At 34.2% G+C, this 18,561-nt stretch overlaps 1 protein-coding gene across 4 annotated transcripts in view; it reads right to left on the bottom strand.

Moving 5' to 3' along the window:
• LOC123679932 (protein O-GlcNAcase) overlaps positions 1–18,561 on the bottom strand; it is a 64,653-nt gene that overhangs the window by 26,918 nt on the left and 19,174 nt on the right. For 3 of the 4 annotated variants that reach the window (XM_045617507.1, XM_045617506.1, XM_045617508.1), the window contains 9 exons: positions 13,956–14,156; positions 13,136–13,254; positions 12,096–12,542; positions 10,893–10,954; positions 8,221–8,392; positions 6,209–6,383; positions 5,326–5,379; positions 4,936–5,021; positions 4,478–4,873 (listed from right to left, as the gene is read on the bottom strand). In XM_045617507.1, the coding sequence (XP_045473463.1) occupies positions 4,478–4,873; positions 4,936–5,021; positions 5,326–5,379; positions 6,209–6,383; positions 8,221–8,392; positions 10,893–10,954; positions 12,096–12,542; positions 13,136–13,254; positions 13,956–14,156 (1,712 nt within the window). The remainder of the gene's footprint in view (positions 1–4,477; positions 4,874–4,935; positions 5,022–5,325; positions 5,380–6,208; positions 6,384–8,220; positions 8,393–10,892; positions 10,955–12,095; positions 12,543–13,135; positions 13,255–13,955; positions 14,157–18,561) is intronic. The other variant, XM_045617509.1, reaches the window with a different exon arrangement.

The following is an 18,561-nucleotide window of genomic DNA, read 5'->3' as shown; positions in this document are numbered from 1 at the left end:
CTCGTTCTCATCAATCCTCCAAAATTTAATAGAAGAATGCTCTCATGAACAGGAAATTATTCAAGTTCCATCCAAACCTTTGATTGATCGACACATCCTTCAGTTAACACCATAAAAAATCAATATGGTAGCGTTTCCAGCGTTGAAAACGGATGGAGCACTACAACGAACATCGAAGATTCTCTAATTTTCTTTCTTCTTCCATAAATAATGCTAAAAAACTTTATGAATCCAATTTAGTTCGTTCAAAGGATAGGGAAAAGTTCTTCAAATATGTTCGATCGACTCTAAAGTTGACATCGCACTAGTTACAAACTCCACCAGTCAACCGTGCTCCAGCCCCGAAGAATCTGCAAACGTACTGGCGGATTGTTTCGCCTCCTCCTTTACTAGGGGATGTACTAATCTACCTAAACCGATTGGACCATACAATCCTGGGGAGATCACAGACATAAGTTTTCCTCCTTCGGTCATTGAAGCACACCTTTCTGCCCTAGATGTCAGTTCTTCGCCAGGAACTAATGGTTTCTCTGCCAAAATTTTGAAGGAGTGTGCTAAACCCTTTGCATACCCTCTCTCCCTACTGTTAACTCGATCCTATGAGACTTCTCGCTTGCCTTAGACTTCCGTATCGCATTGGTGACGCCGATCTTCAAAAAAGGGGACAAGAGTAATGCTGCCAATTATCGCCCCATCAGTTTGGTCCCGATCATATCTAAGGTGTGCGAGAAGATCATTTATGTGAAAGTGCTTCATTTTGCCATTGAAAGCCGCCTTTTACCGGGCAGTAAACACGGTTTCCTACCAGGTCGTTCGGTCATTACCAACCTTCTCGAGTGCGTCAATTCCTGGTCAAAGTCCCTAGATAAGTCGCATCCAGTTGACGTAATGTATTTAGATTTTTCACGAGCATTTGACCGTGTACCTCATAGGCTACTACTTCACAAGGCAAAGTATATAGGGATTCGTGGCCGTCTACTTTGTTGGATCGCGGCATTTCTTACTGATAGTCTTCCAAGTTCGAGTAGGCAAGGCTTTTCTTCACCGAGGCCAGTTTTAAGCGGCGTTCCGCAATGTTCCGTATTGGAACCCTTCTTTTTCTCTTATACATATCCGATTTACCTAAGATTCTCAAATCTAATTGTTCTCAATTCGCCGATGACACGAAATTGTTCGGAAACCCTATTGTCGCCGCTGTAGAACTTCAGGAGGACCTGGAAGCGCTGAACCGTTGGTGCCGGGAGTGGCAGTTGCCCTTTTACCAGGAAATGTGCTGTTTTACACCTAGAATCCCTCAATCCCCGTCATCATTACTATCTGAACAGTATCCCCATCAACACCTGTAGCAGTCATTGTGACCTCGGTGTGATTATTACCGAGAATCTCAGCTGGTCCGGCCATATTATCTCCACTGCTAATAGGGCTAAAAGATCTCTGTTCTTGATGCCATGTTTAAGACGTATATTCGCCCCATTCTGGATTTTGCTGGCCCTGTATGGTGTCCGGTGCTGAATAGGGATTTGGCCTTGTTGGAGGGTATCCAGCGCCGAGCGACGCACCTTGCATATGGGATTCATCAAGCTATGATGAAAGACTGTCTCTCATGAATTTACCATCGTTTGCAGACAGGAGGATTCGAGGTGATATAACTACAATCTACCGTGCTCTTCACAATCTCTTTGGTGCTGACCCCAAGAAAAACACTGATCATCAAAAAGTAGAGAGTTACAGGCCAATCACGTTACTCCCAGTTCTAGGAAAGTTATTCGAAAAAATTACCAAAAAAACATTGGAAGAACATCTACATAACGCCATCCCAAAGTTTCAATTCGGATTTCGTAAAGGAAAATCAACTGCTCATCCACTTTCTATTTTTCTCTCCAACACTCAGAACGCCCAACTGAATAATAAAAGGACTGCAGCAGCATGTTTGGATATAAATAAAGCTTTCGACGGCGTCTGGCACAAAGGTTTACTCTCCAAGCTACACAAACAGGACATTCCGCATCATCTCATAATGTTTATAAAGAATTTCTTGAAGAATAGAAGGCTGGCAGTTAAAATTAACAACAAGCTATCCAGTTTCTTCACACCAGAACAAGGCACTCCACAGGACTCACCACTTTCTCCTCTTCTATATATGTAATGCATATTGCATCGACATCTGTCCTGAAGTCAATCAAAATAACTACATGCTGCAATACGCGGATGACAAGCTCCTCATATCGCATGAAAAATCTCTATAAAAGTGTAATAAAAACTTAAATATTTTGTGGATAAAATCAACTTATGGTTCATCAAATGGCGCATTCAACCCAACCCCAAAAATCGAAACTCCTGATTTTTAACCACAAAGTAACAGACAGCTCACTAACAATAATTATGGGAAATGAAAGAATAACCACGTCCCCTTCTATAAAATACCTAGGCATCTTGATAGACAATAAAGCAAACCTTGAAGCACACTCCCAAATCATAAAGAAAAGGACCATTGCTAGAGCCAAAGATTTCAGAAGCCTCACATACAAGGATCAGGGTATAAGTATAAAAAATGCTACCAAAATCTATAAAACTATTTGCAGACCTATAATAGAGTACGGACACCCCTTATACTCCAACTGTAAAGATACTGCATTGAGAAATTTGGAAATAGCCGAGAGATCTGCACTTAGAACTTTAACACGTTTGAGGCATCCACTGAATAGGCTTCACAATCCGCATAACGAGTTGCTATATCAGAAGACCGAGATTCAACCAATTAAGGAACAAATAATACATCTTAACCAAAGGTTCTCCAAAAGACTGTCTGAAACCGAAGAAATGAACAACTTATTTCTAAATGAATGAACACACCACAGTACAAAAACATTTCCATCATCAACTATAATCGAAAGCTTAAGATACCTCAACACATGAAGACCTACTACCTATTTTTACCTATTTTACTTTTACAATAATGATGTTGATAAAACTCATAGTATATATGTATATATATTTTCTTTTTTAATTGTACATGGCTGAAGGACCTCGGTTGATGGCCTATTGATTCTTATCAATGAAGAACTTGTTTTTCAATCCATCAAGGATATAATGGAAAATTTCGTAAAGCATTCATTCAACTATTTTGTAACTAATTTGAAATGGGAGAACTTAGAAATCATCGAACGGATTTTGCCCATTAACGAATTCAATCGAATATCCGATCCCTATCCTGAAAATTTCCAGTTTCTAGAGCATACAGATCGAGAGTAATATTTTACATATTTGAGGTATGAACAGACCGTCGCGGGATTGCGGGAGCGATGCGTCAGTTGCGGCAGCGAAAATAATGAGACACGATTATTAGTATGAATCTAAAATTATGTATGAAAGTGACAGTTTTTCGGAAGAAGAAGATTTACTGCTCGACGCCGTTGATTTCCATCCCGCAAAAGTTCTTTTCCCGCTCCCCCAGTCCCGCGTCGATCTTAACCAGACCAGCCGGCCGGACAAAAATGATATCAACCTCTAGATCTTCATCATTTAGTTGAACCTAAAAATTTAAATCCCATTCTCGGCTCGAAGATCGAGGGAAAAATAATACCTCACTCTTTTCCTCCAGGAAAACAAAAATATATAATGCAGATAAAGTAGTATGTTATTTCGCTTTAACAAGTATAGTACGTGTCTCGTCCGTAAGAATTGTATTATACAAAATAACATACTAATTCATCAGAATTTTAGATTTTTGAAGTTGATTGAGTGAGTGTTGTAGAATTTCTATCTGAAAAATAAATGCATATGCATTAAAACATAGACTAAAACATAGTCTATGTTACTTCCTAATCACATGTAAATACTCTGACATCCTGATGATACACAAATATGGTAAACCACTACAAGAAACAACATCATATAGATCGATCAGTTTGCTACGCATAATGAATAAAGTACTCCAAAGATAAATAACGAAAAGAATACTGAAGACCACGATTTAACAAACATACTACTAACATATTCATATTCCTTTATAAAGCTGTATTTAAACCTATATGGACATATAGCATGCAACTCTGGGGCTCTGCGAAACTAAACATAATACAGAGATTCCAGTCAGAAACGTTACGAGCTATCGTCAACGCTCCCTGGTATGTTAGCAATAGGTCTATTCACCAAGATCTCAGAATACCCTACAAGCAAATAGCCAATTTGTATAGAGAAGGACCAAACAACCGTCGACTAAAGAAATCCTAGTCTGAAGATCTTCTGCAATACACCATATTTACTTTATACTCTTGATGATATAGATTGTAAATTACGAAAAATAAACAAAAATTTAAAAAGTTCTAAATTTCAGCTCTACAAATTTATGTATATTCTGCAGTGTTTTCTGTCTATTTTCTATATTGTATAATGTATGCAGCATTTATTTTCAATTTCTTTTGTAACACATCACTTTAAGACTTCGTTGAAAATACAAACAAAGCTATCCACTTACTTGTGCAAATTTACTTATGTTGTTGTTGATAAGGGACAATGGATATTTTTCACACATCTCTGGAATCCACGACAATTCTTGTTTCACTCGGAACTTTTTATGATCAGGTGCGGCACATGCGTATCCCACAATACCAGAATCATCTTCAACGACCAGGCAAAACTCTGGATGTAACAACAAATAAGGAGCGACGATTCTATCGGCATGAAGAAACTTCAGACAGTCTGGATATGGATGTTGGTCTTCAAGCCCATCTTTGGATGTGCGCGTACAAATATTCATTACATCGTTTTCATCTGTATTTGCATATGGTCTTATCGTAAATATCCGACATGTTGGTACGTCTGGTATTTTGTACACAAATAAATCGTTTCCAGAATCAACAGGCATCAACCGCTGAAAGAATAGTTTTTTCATTTAATACCAAATATTAACTAATGACTTCATTTAAAAACTACCTGCAAATCTGCAGTTAAACCACCCCTGAATACCCAGGGTTCCTGGTCACCACTCATAAATGTTTCTCTCCAACCTTTAGAAAACCCTAAAACCGGAGGAACTATGTGAGCCACAAAATCGAATCTGAATTTACGCAAGAAATTTGCCTTTCATGGACTCTACCAAACTACGCAATGCATCTTAGACGAATTTACGCTTCAACTCAATGACTAATGAAAAATATAAAAAAATAAATGCAATAAAAGTAAATAGATCCGTTCAGAAAAGATTGAGAATCAAGAGTGTAAAAAATTAAAATTACGCTTGCACACTGTCGAATCTATTTACTCGTTAATTACGCAATTGCAGTACGCTTAAGCTTCCTTTGATTATACTCCTGTAATGCATACATGTGTAGGTTCCTTGGGTGTATGAAGGCATAGACGCAGGAAAATGGCCACCAGCTTGGGAAAAAATAAACCATTAATTAATAATAGTGTGCTCAATATGTAAATATATGATCGATCACATGTTAATACCATTTGAAAACACTACATAAATTGAATATTCAGTCCGAGTAGGTGAAGACAATTTGAAATTATTCAATATATTACATAGAGCTAAAAAATTACTTCATACACTAAAAATTAAATAATAGCAAAAATGATTAACTAATGAAAAATAATACAAATGGTTTCAGACTGATGCTAAAACGTGTCAAATATAACAAATTTAATGATTCAGATTAATTTAAATGTTGGCAACTTAAATTTAAAATATAAAAAGTTGCAAAGTATTTTAGTGCAATAGGCTGATAAAAAATTGAATATAACATTATAGCGTAAGTCAACTGATGAGACTGAAAATTTCAACTGATGCAATGTTGTTTCCATAATTTATTCTAAAAACATGCCTTTTGAAGTACTCAGTGCAATTGAATCCAGGTAAATGCTTTCATTTTTTTCAATGTTTTTTTTTCAACTAAAATATTGATTCTCAAATTTCAATAATGAAATATATTCATGAGGAATGTCTCTCCTTTCAAATTGGAACTACGCTTTAGCTACCATTGTAATATCCTGGGAACCTGAAAAATCAATGAACGCATTCATGCCCTAAAATATTTACGCAAAGCAAAAAACATTGCAATAACGAAGGAATAAATATAAATTTACGCTTTAGCTTGCAAGAAACGACTTTACTCAAATATATTTCATTTTATAAATCAGAAAGCACAATTTGGCTTCATTTCACATAAGCAATCCATCATATACAGCCTTGCCTTGTACATACCTAACCATCTAACATAAGAATTGAGCAAAGATATAACACTTCTTATATCCCAAACATAAGGGTATAGATCATATAATAATTCTCGATTGTTGCATGATGTTAAATTCTTCACCAATTTATTCACACCTTCTGATATTTCATTGAACTTTGCAGCTCTGGCGAACCATTCTTGAATCTGAAATTAAAATCATATAAGAAGTTAATATAAAAATAGTGTTTCCTTTAATGAGACAATAAAAAAAATTGAGTTGAGTGGCGCAGCAAGAAATTAAGTTATGAAGCAGAATAAATATCGGGTGCCACCTTTTCCAATGAATTGCTCACCGTATTTTAATTGTATTCACAGAATGTTTCAAGACTACTGTACATATTTTCAGTGCAAATGCAAGAGAATTCGGACAACTTTGTACACCGTACAAAGATTGGTCATCGCAGGAGCGCCAAAGGGGGAATGAATGGGTACCTAATATTATGACTGATACGCGGAAAGGCACGTGGTGATAATCCCCCTTAAATGAGATATATAGCATATTAAGACTTGTCACAGTGTCACTTGTGTCACATACGAATTTAAGATTACAATCAGGCTCCAAGTGAGCGAAATCCATGTGAATCATATCTGTCCTTGAAGGCGTTAACACTGGGAGCACAAACCACATCGAGAGGCAATCCATTCCAGGTTGAAAAATTTTTTATTGGACTGGAATTTATGTCACTGGGCAGTCCCGAAGCTCTCCTTATTTTTAACTCGTACATGAGTCCTTTTCAAGGTATTAGGATTGAAGGTGGAAAGAGATGACAGTTTGACACCAATCATATTATTAATAGCCCAAAAGCTAAATATGAATATGTTTACCTCTCTGTTATAAGTGAAAAGCTAGGGTTGTATATCTGAGAAAATGGGAGCAATTCACAGTATTTGGAATGCATTTGATTTTAAGTTGGAATAAACAAGTGATAGAGTATTCATTGTAGATTCAATGAACGTTCGTTATTGTTCTAGACATAATCCCTCAGATTCTCTATGAAAGCATTGACAAGTTCTGTATCTGATGAAGGAATATATTTAGGACCATTTCCATTAGTGATTAAGTCTGTCCAAATCGTCTTCCGTTTCCACAGAAATCATGTATTGGACAGTTATTCATAAATACATATGTATTTACAACTACTTCATGGAAAATTTCGAAAACAGATGCCATACAAACAACTGAGAATATATGATTGTGAATGAGATATTCATCAACTGGAAAATTTCGAAAACAGATGCCATACAAACAACTGAGAATATGTGATTGTGAATGAGACCTTCATCAACTGGAACTTCGAAATACTTTCTTGAGCTATCTGAATAGTAAACCCCTGAACATCCAGTTCACCATAGAAAATTCCATCTATGTGCGTTTTGCTAACACAAAACCTGTAAGGTAGACTATAACATAGAATTACAGAAAACCTACTCAAACAGCACATGAATCTCTTCCACCTACTTAATTTTCATTAGAAAAATAGTATTACATTATCCGTCGATAGTTTGAAGCAAAACTCATTGAAATCAACTTCAACAATTGAAAAAATATATTCCCAAATTTCAAAATTTAAGAAATTTTATGTGAATAATTAAAAAACATTCCCATACTGAACAAAACCTGTCTGCTCTATCTTATGTAGTTTATAACATTCTAGAAATTGGTTTCTTTCAAATTTCTGGTTACTAGTACTATTCAAATAGGATTTGGACAGTATTGTTCCACTATATAATCTTTATAGAATGCTAATACCTAATGCTCAAAACACAAATAGCACTGTATTTTTGTTTTATCTGTATGGAAATAAGGCAGTGCATATTCAACTTGAAGAATGCATAAACAATAGAGGTATGCATATATTGCAATGGTTGTGTAAAAAAAATTTTGTGTATTAATGGAAAAATCAATTATGTGCAACATACATTATTGTAAAAAATCTCCATATAACAGTAAAAATCAATTACATTCAAGCAAGACTCCTACCTCAGGAGTTTCCCTGTTTGCTCTTTGATATTGTTCCATAACAAGATTTGCATTAGACTTTAACCAGTTGAATTCTTGTAAAAGTACCAAACCTTGACCACCATGCTCGAATGGTAAATAGAAAAGGTCACACAGCAAAGTTAAGTCGTCCATACTAAGCTCACCATATTTCCTATAAAATAAATATTTCAATTACATAATAGGTTCTTTTTCTATACTTATAGAATAAAATAAAACTTTATACAGTCAAAATTTAAAAAATTATTCAATGAAGATTTTCAACAACATAGAATTACATTAAAACTTCATGAGGTATTATGTATCATATTATGAGAGCAGTTACAAGAATGGATTACCTAGAAGGCCTCGAAACCAAAATATTCTCATTTAAACTACCAAACCGTTTCCACCAACAAATTTGAGAAATCAACTTTCCTAGCCATCTTACAGGTCTTTCCAAAACTCTCAGCATGAAATACCAAATAGCATTATCAATCAATCAATATATTATCAATTAGATTCCGATAATTCAAGAAAATAAATATGCAATAGCAGATCCGTGTTGTCCAATGATCCTATAAAACATAAATGCTCCCTTGACGATTGTGTCGTGAAGAGAACATTGACTCCAACATTGAAGAGAGAAATCTGGTCGCTAACTATGAACTAGTACAGTAGTTTGAATTTCTACCATTATAGAAAATTATTGATTAGTTTAATATGCAGAATTAATCAAAACAATATTGTGATTCTGGTCAGCTGATGAAAACAACACTCCTATGTTGCAGTCGACTCCCCTCCTCTCTCTCTCTTTCCAAGGACATAGAAATGGGGGGGTACTGGGGATAATTACCCCCTCAAGATTTTCAAAATATAAAATTTCAGAAATCTCGCAAAGACAAAGAACGAAAATTTCTACATAAAATGAACTAATAATAATCATTTTACTTTCCTTTGAAATCAACACGTCAGTAAAAAATTGTACCCCTTTACGGTTTATGAGTTTATTATCGCTTTCAAGATGAGTACTTTTATTGCACTACGAGCTCGTCTTTCCAAGGTTTTATTATTTTCCTTAATCTATTCGCTGTCTCGGCATCGCCCTTTTTTGCCATCTGTGATTTTTGCATTCGTCATTTTTGTATTATTCACGTCACAAAATTTCAATTAGTAGTTATCAAAGAACTGAACTGAGTAATTCGCATCGAAAAATTGTCTGGGCTGTGTTGTACAATTTATTGTGTTTCATTCAAATTAATCAAATTGCAATTTATTTGTGAAGACATCAGTTTTGAATTGACTATATCTACAGGGTGTTCCCTAAGAACAAATGAAAATGACAAGATTTCTCGGATCATTTCAAGAAAAAAAGTCCTATAACATGAGTCCGCAAATGCTATGATTATGAGTTACAAGTGTTAAAGTTCAAATTTTTCTCTGAGAGCACCTGCTCTCAGAGAAAAATTGTGAAGGGAAGGTTCCCTTCAACTTGAATTGGCATAGATATTCCAATTTAAAATTTTCATCATGTGATATCCTAATGCAAATCTGCAGGGTGAATTTTTTTCTGGGATGGTGCCCGCCTCTTTCCTCCAGAATTATTTTTTTGTGAATCACTGGTAGTTTGGAAAAATTTAAAAAGAAATTCTAGTTCAGTACTACACTTTTTGGTTTGTTGTAGTTTTGTGGTATCTGCCATCGAATTCCAGAAAAAAAATTCAAACAGCTTATAAAGATCCAGTTAGGTAGCTGTGATAAATTAATTAATTATAAGTTTTGGTACTTATTCACCAACTCTGTAGCAAAGATTAATAAAGATTTGATAAAGTGGTTAAGCATCACAAAAAAGTAGGACTACAAGAAACACCCTGTATCTCGAAAACAAAGGGTTTATGGGCCATTTTATTTTTAAAATTATCCAAGAAATCTCTCATTTTCCTTTGTAACTCCAATTCAGGAACACCCAGTATAAGATAAGAACAATTGAATTGGTAATGAAAAAAATTATTTCGAGTGATTTAGTTCAAACTTCGTCATCAAATCTCTTTTTCTCACTACTATAAAATAGTGGGATTTCACGAGAAAGCCACGTGGTATAAAACCCACTTAATAAACATTCATACAAGATTTTAACAGAAGCTTGGTTAAAGTACTTCCTCAAGCGAACTCTTATCCACAGTTATTCATTATAAAAGGAAAATAATGTTCAAATTAGGTTTTGGTCAGCTTTCATTTCCTAATGGATAATTGATATTTGACTACATCCACACTTTCATTGAAAAATGCAGCATTCAACATATACATGCTACATACCTAATTGTCATTTGATAATTTTTATTTGGTAATTGATGCTATATAAATACACACCAAGTTAGGAAAACGGGTTCCGTAAACCCTGTGACTTTAAATATTCTAAAGAGAATTAATTAGATCTTTAACCTCTCCCACTATTTCGGATTTCCATTTTCTCTTCATCTTCTCAAAGGACACATAATTAAAAACTTATGTATGTTTAATTCAAAATTAGTTGAAAATACGAATTGAATCCATATATGAGGAAAAAATTTGTAGTATCTCAATAAAATTTTGATTGGAACTGATCATTATTTTGATATATCTTGTGGTTTACTAGAAATTGAATACACATGCAAAAACAAGCAGAAATAACTTACTTTTCTAATTTCCCATCTGTCATAGTATCATACATTTCTACTTGCATACTACCACTTGAGGTCTAAAAAAAACAAGAGTGATTGCATTAAGAAATTGGAAATAGGGAAGGGAATAATATAGGAGGAGTTCTCAATTTTAAGATACAAATATACAGGATATCTATTTTAAAAAAGGTCAAACTTCAAGGAAAGGTCATAGAAGTTATTTGGGACAAAACATGTCATATAACACATGGTAGAATTGTTGACGGTTATTATTCAATTTAACATTTCTTGATTTCACGAAATATTTCATGTTTCTTCCATAAAATCAATTTTATTTCAGTTATCCTTGTAGCCGCATCCAATTCAACCACATATCTGAAAACAGCATTAAATTTGCTACAAGATAAGAAGTTTTTTTGTTGCCAAAAATTTTTTATTGCTTACGTGGTAAGTAAATGAATATCACGATTTTGAAGTGAACAAAGTTTTTCCAACGGTTTTATCGATGAAAAATTATTGATTATGGATAATATGTTTTCTTTTCAGCAAAAAATATACACCATTCAGTGTGCTTTCGAATGATATATCTTTTATATATATTTTAATTAGAACTTAACCTGCAAATGAGGGTTGACAGATTTGGAATGGGAATTATTAGAAAACTTGAAAGCCCTTCTCGTAATTTTCATTCGATAACTTTCTCTGAAATCATTTCTTCTGATGAGTTCAACTCCAACACAGTTTTGAAAGTAGTTTTATTAAAATTTTTTAAATAACAAAAATGGGGATTTGAATCCGATAAGTGATAGTTGTGCGCACTGTTTTATGAACACTGATAATGTGGTTAGTGCTCTCTCTAAAGTGAGAAAACTCAGAGCTGTATCAGAAATTTCGCGAAAACGTATTCGACTTGGGCGTTGATGTCAACATATCTTGCTTATTTTATGCAGACGACTTTGGGTGAAATGATTTATTTAGAGGAGCTTCTGTGAAAAAATCCCTTAAAATCTATATAAAAACAATATAAATTAAAAATTTGATTTTTTTTTCATAACTTAATTCAGAAGTATATTTATACTCATAGATAACGATTTTCTGTGTTTGAGATATGAATGAAAATTGATATTTTTCTTTATTAGAAATGCTACTGCTATTTTGATATCCAACTGTTTAAATTGAAAACTTGCTCTATATATTTGTGGGTTTTTAATTCCTTACCGAGATTTCACTCATTGCAATATCTTCATTAGATGCGCCAGTTGATTTGATTACATGGCTAGGGGATATGTTTGGGGTACAGTTACAATCCATGGGTTCTGAAGTACTAGGGCTGGAATCATTTTCATTAGCTCCTCTATCGGTATTCATTGTTTGTTTAGCATTCACATCTTTCTCTCCAACTGCTTTCTCCTCTCCATTTCTTATTTCTCTATCCTGGGAATTGATAAATTCTTCATTACTATTATTTATTTTGGGTTTGATAATGGCACCACTCAGCACTGTTATTTGTCGTGTTTCATCCTGTATTCCTGTTACAGGAATTGGAATAGAAACTGTTGTAATTGGATTTGGAATGGATTCATTACATACTACTTTGGACTCAGATACTAACGAATTCATTATAGGCCCAGGCAGTGGATTTACCATACTATCGTTCACAGTTACCTAGAAAATAACAATAAAATTTAGAATGGACAGCTCTAACAAAGATGCAAATATCATTTAAAATCTACTTGAAAACTTGATCTTTTTACATAATAATCATAAAAGATCATAAATCTTGTCTTCAGTATATTTTTGTCAACATATTATGTAGAGTAAATTTTTCTGATTTGGTATTGATTTATTTATTTTTACTCTATAATTGTATAATTTTTTATTGAACTTGTTTGAAAAGAATCATTCACACGTTGAAACAATAATGAATAAAAATATTCATTGCCAAATAAAAAAAAATAGAACTTTTTATTATATTCATCACAAAAAATTCACCTTGGTGGGTATTAGTTCTAGTTCTGTTTCAGGATTTTAATAGCTTATAATTCATCATGCCTTATGTTCAAGAAAAAGAGCTTTAAAATTCAAATGGTAAGTATGTATTGTTTTTGTGTAAATGTAAACAGTAATTTTGCCACTATCTTACTACTTAATTCCTCTCCTTTCATGAACATATGTTTATACGAAATTATATTCATAGAAAAATAAAAATATACAATAACACAAAAATTATTAACTAATTTAAAGTGAGAAATCCTCACCTCTGCTAATGCTTGTAATTGAGTAGCATTAACTGTTGAAGTAACGGTGGAACTAGTTGTCGTGGTAGAAGTCAGGCTCATGCACGTATTTATTGAAGGTATGATTGGCACAGGAATGACTGAAAATTGATCGTTCATTTTATATATAATTATAAATATTATTAGATTTTAAATTGCTAGCGAAAGCCCCATATTGTCTTCTCAATGATTGCACTTATAATTAGAGACCCCAACAACAACAACAACAAATTCTTTATTGATAAGAATCAATAGGCCTTCGACCAAGGTCCTTCAGCCATGTACAATTAAAAAGAAATTCATGTATACATATATACTATGAGTTTTATCAACATCATTATTGTAAAAATAAAATAAGTAGTAGGTCTTCATGTGTTGAGGTATCTTAAGCTTTCGATTAAAGTTGATGATGGAAATGTCCTTGTACTGTGGGGTGTTCGTTCATTTAGAAATAAATATTTATTTCTTCAGTTTCAGACAGTCTTTCAGAGACCCCATTATATTAAATTTGCATATTATGCAAATACGTATTCTTCTTAAATTACACATGTTAGTTCTGATTAACTAATCAGCTTGAAAAGTTAGATAGGCTTAAAATTGTCATTTTGTATCCTTATGCAAAATTTCATTTCGATCAAACCAGTAGTTTTGGAATTACGGTTGAACCACCAATCATTCAAGGCCAATCTCGGTTTAAAATTCGAAAATAACAGATAATTGGGCAAAATGAACGCCCGCTGATGCCCTGAAACAAACGCGCAAAAACCAAACCCCAAAATGAATTGTAGTAAGCAGAACTGACCTGTTACAGCTGGTTGTGGCTTGGCAATAGGACCCCAAGCTGATTTATGCTTGCTAAATTCTGGAAGCCATTCCTTTATAGCATTTCTCAATGCTTGTCTAGGATGATACATATTTGGAGAAAGTGAAGTGGGTATATCTTCACACATTTGACCATCTTCTGTTTCCGTTTCCAGTTTGATATCAGCTGATACTGTATCATCTATATTTAATAAATGAAGTTGAAATTTATATAAAATATTTTATTTGATGATAACGTTAAAAAATTATTTAGACTTTACTTTTTTTTTTACGCTATAGTTTGTAAACATTCTTTAGAATGGTAGGAATTTCAACAGTGTCGAAAGCTGTTGGTGCAAATGGGCTTTTAAAAACGAAATCTTTCATTGGAAAACCCTGTATATACCCTATATATATATGTATATATATATATGTATATATATATATATATATATATATATATATATATATATATATATATATAACTATTGTTGTATATATATATATATATACATTTTTTTTTATACATTATATATATATATATATATATATAAATCGAGATGTAGTTGTTACCTGTTTAGTATATACGGTATATTTCAGAAATTGGATATAACAGGACTTATTGTATAGGAAATTTAATCTGCCACAAACGTTGTAACCAATAAAAAAAATTGGTTACAACGTTTGTGGCAGATGTTATCCATGTAAAACCTCACATTCAGTGAGTAAATTTGTTTGTTTTCTGAAATTTGTTATTAATTAATTGTATATTATTGATCTTTTGCAGAAGCCCTGAAGAAGCATTAAATTAATGCGAAAGCTTGGCATAGAATAAAGAGTAGTCAATCATTTACTCCCAAAACCCGAGCCTAAAGACCCTTAAATTTCATTCAATATATTTTTATTTTGGCTCTTACAACAATAGTTATTATATATATATATATATATATATATATATATATATATATATATATATATATATATATAATTTGAACTTTGTGTATTCCGGATTGGACCGCGTCTAATATTTTGTCGTGTTCGACGTTTCGGCTCCGATTTTGGAGCCATTTTCAAGAACCGTTGACTTTACGCCGTGGTCTCAATCTGCCTACTCCCCAGGTATCATCAACAAGAATATTCTCGTAGGTGTGGTTATCTTCCGTCCTTCGAGGCAACTGAATGTTAACCACGAGAGGTCCTGTATTTATAGTAGAAGGGGGTGACCCACGTGATGGAGGTTGCGCAGGAGCCGGTTGCGTAGTTGTTAGGCAGCTTCCAGTCATTGATCGAGTTGTTATCGATCGAGTTGTTATTGATCGAGTTGTTGTCGATCGAGTTGTTATTGATTGTGCAGGAACCGGTGGTGTTGTTGTCACGTGACTTCGAGTCATCGATCGGGTTGTTATCGAACGAGTGGCAACTGGGAGCCTGGTACGGGTGGTATGAGGCTGAACTGTCGATCGGGTTGTTGTCAGGGGCTGAGTTATCGATCGATGTGTTGCCATGAGACGGGAAATCAAAGGTTTCCAAGTGTTGAGTAATCTTTGACCATCATCCCGTTTGTTGAGGCAATTAGGTCGTTTTTCGATATCGAGTGCTTCACGGATTATCCTACAAGTGAGGGTTCTCTCTGCAGAGATGGTCTTATATCCCTCAAAATCAACGTTATGTCCTGTTTCAGAGTAGTGTTTGAATAGGGCAGATGTTGGATCTCCTTGGCGTATTGCGAGTTAGTGCTCATATACTCTGTTAGTTATACGTCTGTTGGTTTGTCCTATGTATGTTCTAGACTAAATGCAGTCGAAATGGACTATTTGAGACGGAGTGCCAGAACGTCACGGCTAGATCATGTGACGAATGAAGTGATCAGAGATCGTCTTCATGCTAGGGAGTCTGTAATTGACCGGATCGAACTTAGAGGTCTAAGGTGGTTTGGCCACTTGATGAGAATGCCTGAACATCGATGGCCTAGGCGTCTGTTTGAGTGGGTTCCGCCAGGACGAAGAAAGCGAGGAAGGCCGAGGCGCTCTTGGAATGAGGGAATACGCCAATCTATGGAGCAGAGACAGCTTGATGCGGAACTGGCACAGGATCGAGAGGCTTGGAGAAGAGGACTGGGTAGACGGCACTAGGCTGTATCTTATTAATATGTTCATTGTATCATATTGTTAAGCCCAGAATATATATATATATATATATATATATATATATATATATATATATATATATATATATATATATATATATATATATGTTCTAGGACATGCGGAACATGGTATCTCGTATACACCTTGAGAATCGTTATCGATCGATTTGGTGTTCGAAGAAATTTGGAAATTTTGTTATCGGCTGTGAAAACTGTTTTCGTAGTATGCGACTGATTTTGTCAGTGACACCTTTGATAAAAGTTAGAAAAGCTTTATGAGGGAAATTTTCTGGAGGATTTTTGGGTTGTTGTGTATGGGTCTGATGTCGGTTGATGGCTTTCTGAACTTGTTGACTGTTGTAGCCATTCTGTTGTAGGGCGGTTTGAAGGATGTTGATTTCTTTTGGAATGTGTAGGCTATCTGTCAGTTTTATGGATCTATGGATTAAGGAGTTCAATACGGAGTTGATTTGAGACGGATGATGGTGTGAATTTGCATTCAGGTAGCGGTTTGTGTGGGTTGGTTTTCTGTAAATCGTGTGTGTGAAGGAATCGTTGGATTTCGCTACGAGGACATCAAAAAAAGGGAGTGAGTTGTTGGTTTCAACTTCTATAGTGAATTTGATATGGATATTTATATTATTCAGATGATCAAAGAAGCCTTGGAGAGTTTCGGGTCCATGTGGCCATATGACGAAGACATCGTCCACATATTTCCATGCATCACTCGAAACGATTTTACGGATATATTTTACCATTTTTACCTCTATAAGTCGAAGACGCACTAAATTTACCTCTATAACTCGAAGTTAGTAGTTAATTCCAAACCCCGCCACACGTGTCGAAACGTATCGATGAATCTAGCGTATTTAATAATGCAATAATTGCATCGTGAGGTTTTATAGAATTTTGTTTTATTTGTTGCTTAGTTATGTAAAGGTTGTTGGAAATACATTTTTTGTCTAATGTTTTTTATCCCGACTTTCTTAAGCCTCTTAGAGACCTCTCAGTAGATTGGAATTTTTACGAAAAACTTATTTAGAGTTTTCACTCTCAATTTCTGAAACAAGCTTAAAAAACGTTGATCTATTCCATTGTGAAATTTTTTATTGTCAATTAATTTTTCAGTAAATTCATCATTTGATGAAGAGTAGATCGTACATATTTATGTACGATCTACTCTTATTATAGGGAATAAATATCACTATTCTTTACCTCTATAACCCGAATTACCATTTGGTTTACCTCTCGGCTTCCTCTATATTTTTATTTGAGATTTATTTGGTGAACAGATGTGTTGATTTGAGCTCTGAAAATCAGCGCGTTAATGGTTAATTTTTGTTTTGAATTTTGTACAGATAAGAAAATAAGACTTTCTCAATGTGATGGTGTAAAATTGAAATTCTGAGATTGAAAAATAGCAGATCAAATTACTGGAGATTTCAGAATCGTCTTGGAATAATCCTTTTTTTTTCCCCATCCTTCATTATCTGGGGACAGATGGTGATAAGGTTGGCAGTGGATAAGGGTTCACATACACCGACAGGATTGGTAATGAACTTCAGTTCATTCTGAATTATTTTCATGGTGTTTCATTGGGAATCAGGGGAAGGAAGCATTATTGATATCAAGTACTAACATAGTATGAATACCACCTATGAGTGCTGCAAAAAAAAAGGAGAGCAGTCATGTTGTGTGCATAAAATGTTTCGGCCATTTCCATTTGAGTTGCCTAGAGAGAAGGAAATCAGCAAAGATTACAGAGGGTGGTAATTGTCTATGCTCAGTGGAATGTCAAAAAAGCTATAAGCGTGAAGAAGAGAATATATTGCAGAGGAAGAAATTGCAGCAATATACTGAGAAAATTCAAATGTTAGAGGAGAAGATTATTCAGGTTGAGGAAGAGAGGGAGATAAAAGAGAAGGATTTGATAAAGAAGATTGATACGATGAGTCTGTTGAACATTGAGAAAGAACATCAAATAAGAACCCTGAGAAGACATAGTGAAACTTTCGAAAACGATGTTTTTCTATCAGAGAGTGAATATGAGGAAAGGTTAAAAAACTTGGAAGAAAGCGAAAGGAAATCAAAGAAATTAGTGAAGAATTTAGAGTGTAAGATCGCTAATAAGCAAGAGGAATTGAATTGTAGTGAGAATGTCTTAAAGGATCTTAGAGAGGAAGTCAAAAATTTGAAAAAAAGAAAATGAGAACCTTGTATCAATGGTGGAGACTCTCAATAAGGAGAACGAAGAAGAAAAGGATAAAATAAAAATTATAACTGAAGAAAATCGTATACTGAAGGAAAAAATTGAGGAATTGAAGAAAGAACAACATTCTGCTAAGAAAATTTCCCACAATGAAGATGAAAAAGAATCACAAAAAAAAGGCAATGCAGATGAGAATGAAATTTCAGATGAGGTATTCACAAAAGTAGAGAGTAAATTATTCAGCAGACTATT

This window comes from Harmonia axyridis, chromosome 5 (assembly GCF_914767665.1).
Source record: "Harmonia axyridis chromosome 5, icHarAxyr1.1, whole genome shotgun sequence".
In the NCBI taxonomy this organism is placed as follows: domain Eukaryota; kingdom Metazoa; phylum Arthropoda; class Insecta; order Coleoptera; family Coccinellidae; genus Harmonia; species Harmonia axyridis.
The sequence above is the reverse complement of the archived record's forward strand: the minus strand, read 5'-3'. Positions and strand labels throughout refer to the sequence as shown.